The following is a 3904-nucleotide window of genomic DNA, read 5'->3' on the forward strand; positions in this document are numbered from 1 at the left end:
GAGCCACCTAGTATGGTGGCCACATTGCAACTTGATCGATAGCATTCGATCAGCACTAAAAAGGACTTGATACACATGACATTGATCACCACCCAAAGATCAATCAATTGTGATATAAATGTATTTATGGTTATAAAAGAAACATGTTAGCAAAATAACAGTCATGAAATCTATAACAGTTAGTTTCAACAAAATAAATTATCGGATACTACATATACAATATGAAATAACTTTGACTACTCTTCTATCCACATAATCAAAGTTTAGTGACAATGGAGTTCTTTTTGACTATCATCTCAAATTATTTCCATTAATAATAATTTATAAAATTATTTTTGATAATATGTCAATTAAACAATGATTCAATACTTAAAAGTTCAGTTTATCGAGTAGGTATACCATATATATTTTTTCATGCATTCATAATGACTTCAGTGCTAACTCGTGCATGGGAGACAGCTGACAGATGCATTTCCAGTAACGACTGGAGTCAGACAATTCTGTCTACTTTCGCCCTTCCTCTTTCTTCTGGTGATTGACTGAATTATGAAGACTTCGACATCTGACGGAAAGCACGGAATACAATGAACGTCTCAGAATCAATTAGATGATTTGGACTTCACAGATGACCTAGCCTTCCTATTTCATGCACACGAACAAATACACACGAAGATAACAAATGTAACAGCAGTCTCTGCATCAATAGGCCTCAACATACACAAAGGAAAAAGCAAGATTCTCAAATACAACACGGAGAACACCAACCCAATCACACTTGATGGAGAAACTCTGGAAGAGGTGGAAACATTCACGAATCTGAGAAGCAGAATCATTGATAAACAAGGAGGATCGGATGCAGATGTAAAGGCGAGGATTGGCAAAGCAAGGACCACATTTCTACAATTAAAGAACATATGGAACTCAAAACAACTGTCAACAATTATCAAAGTGATAATCTTCAATACGTACGTCAAGATAGTCAGGTCTACTGTACGGAGCTGAAACGTGTTGAACCACTACATCCATCGTCAAGAATGTACAAGTATTTATAAACAGTTGTTTACGCAAAATACTCAACATTCACTGACCGGATACTATCAGGGCAGCCCACTGTGGTTGATGACAAATCAGCTTCCATCTGAAGACGAAATTAGGGATCGACGTTAGAAGTGGATCGGACATACATTGAGGAAATCACCAAACTGCATCTTGAGGCAATCCCTAACTTGGATTCCTGAGGGGATACGGAAAAGTGGAATTTCAATGATTACACTGCGTTGGGAACTGGAAGCAGATATGAAAAGGATGAATGCTAAATGGCAAGATCTGGAAAGGGTCGCTCAGGACAGGGTTGAATGGAGTATACTGGTGTGTGGCCTATGCTCCTCCACGAGGAGTAACAGGCGTATGTAAGTAAGTAATGCATTTATAATAATAAATTATTATTCATTAAGTAAATGAGTAACCAAAAAATCACTCATTCATGGTTAGATAAACAAAGCGAAAATATATAAATCATATAAATATCATTTCAACTAATGAATAGAAAAACACCAACTGATAGTAAATATCATTGTGAATGATGTTTCTAATATCTTATCTACAAATGGGATGAATGTTAACTACTAGTCTAAACAATTTTGACCTGGTAATATATATATATATATACAATTTCACAAATTTAAATGATTTTCAGATCTGGATCATTGTTTATTCAATAAATTTCATTCATTTCAAGTATACATAATAAAAAAAATAGTAACCCTTAACCAAAACTATACAAAAAGAAATTCCAACAAAAACAACCAAACTTGCTTCTGTTCTATCATACAATATTCATATTTTTATATACATAAAATTATACTACTTTATTTGTGTTAAAGCATATAATTCTTTTTTTAAATGTATAACTTCCATATAACCAATAGCCTGTTTTAATTGATCCGGTAATTTGATTAATTGTCTATAAAATTCATTATTAGATGATTGATGGTTTGTATTCAACATATGATCTGGATCCATAAGTTTCTTATGAAAGTATTGTGTCCCAATATAATTTCTTATAATATATCTACATTGTACAAATAAACTAAATGGTTGTTTATTAATAATTTTTAAAAATTTATTATGATAATAAGTAAAATAATATAAATATTGATGATAATCAATTATAGATGTTTTTTTAGTTTTATTATTTTGACTACTTAAATAAGTAATATCTAAAATATCATTAAAATTTTCAGGTAATTTACATAAACCTGAATAGATAAAATTAAAAAATAATATAATAAATGATTGTAATATAATTGGAAAATATTTAATGGATTGTTTATTATTATTATGATGATTATTAATATTAATATTCCATATTACTAATTTATTAATAAGTAATGGATAAAATTGATTTTTATATAATTGATTTGTATTTGATATTGATAAATCAATATTATTGAAAATCAATAATTTTTTTATATTACATAATAATAGTTTATCAGTATAAATGAGAAAAAATAATTTTGTTGGAATTAGACCAGAATTTAATAATTGTCTTAATAGACCTGCATGATCAATCATTTGATCATTATTTGGAATATTTCTAATTTGAAGACTATTATCTAATTGTATGGCAGTTTGTTCACATAGATAAGATAAAGTATTTAATTGAATACCTCCATGACATGTGTATGGATGAAGAGTATCTATCATATAAATATTAGCTCCTTTATTGAGAAGATAACAAAGTATTATTGAATAAATTCCAACTGTTTTACATACACTAGAAGATTGGTTTAATGGAATATTTCTTAGAAATAGATCGATAACTGATGGATATATCTCCTTGATTATGGTTCCTTGTTTTTTATCCTCTTGATTATTTATTAATTTCATCATTTTTTGTATAGAATTAATATTGATTCCAATATTTAATAAAAGCAAAAATGATTCCCATTGATTATCATTAATTTCTTGACTAAATAAAAATTGTTTGTATATATCTAATGTCTTGTCATAGCTTATTACTTTACTAAAAGAACATTTAGAATGATGAAGTGGTTCCACATCATCATCAAGATTACCAGATCTTTCATTCGTTTTTGTTTTTAAGTATGTTTTCTGTTTTCTTTTTATTTTCTTTTTCCATTTACGATATCTCACATGTTTTCGATGTATAATACATCCAGAATTATACAATGAGTTGATTGATTGTAAACTATGGTTGTTAGATAGATCATGAGAGTTTGAGTCCGTCATATTCTCTTTTAAATAGGTTTTACATCGTTTATTATCATGAATATGTTCGATATTATCAAGGTTACCCATTTGAGTAGGTATTGATAAACTGTCTATTTCATTATTGAACAGATAGTTTGTTTCCTTTACCATCATCATCTTATTATGTAATTGTATTGTATTGAATGTTTTTTCAATTTTATGTTTTGTTTTATTATATAAAAAAAGAAAAAATGTTTTATATTTTAGTTTTTTATATAATTTAAAGTCACACATAAATTGAAGATTTACATTTGTTTGATTCGATTTAATAGTTGGAGGGTTAAATGAATTGGTTTCCCATAGAAATGAATAACTACTAGATAATAAATTCAATTTATCATATCGTTCTGATATTGATGGTTTACTGATTTCTGATAATCTGGTTAATAACAACATTTTGATAATAGTAGTATTAGTAGTAGTATATTCTATTTGAGTAAATTTATACTAAAATATATTAGATAATTATAAATTAAAATGAATTCTTGTGTTTGTTTATCTAAATGAATATTAAAGGTACAATTTCAAATATTAACCAATCATAAATAAGTTAAATAGTAAGAATATGATTGGTTAAGATGATAACAACCAATTATATTTAATAGTTGAAAGCGTGAGTCAATTGAAGCTA

General features: G+C 27.7%; 1 protein-coding gene across 1 annotated transcript; it reads right to left on the bottom strand.

The window, feature by feature from the left end:
* Positions 1-1863: 1863 nt before the first annotated feature.
* Smp_132490 (hypothetical protein) lies at positions 1864-3384 on the bottom strand (the record flags this gene model as incomplete). Its single annotated transcript, XM_018799718.1, has 2 exons — positions 1864-2012; positions 2559-3384. The coding sequence occupies 2 exons, from the start codon at positions 3382-3384 to the stop codon at positions 1864-1866; spliced, it is 975 nt and encodes a 324-aa protein (XP_018651479.1).
* Between the last annotated feature and the right edge of the window lie 520 nt (positions 3385-3904).

This window comes from Schistosoma mansoni, chromosome 3 (genome assembly GCF_000237925.1).
Source record: "Schistosoma mansoni strain Puerto Rico chromosome 3, complete genome".
Lineage (NCBI taxonomy): Eukaryota > Metazoa > Platyhelminthes > Trematoda > Strigeidida > Schistosomatidae > Schistosoma > Schistosoma mansoni.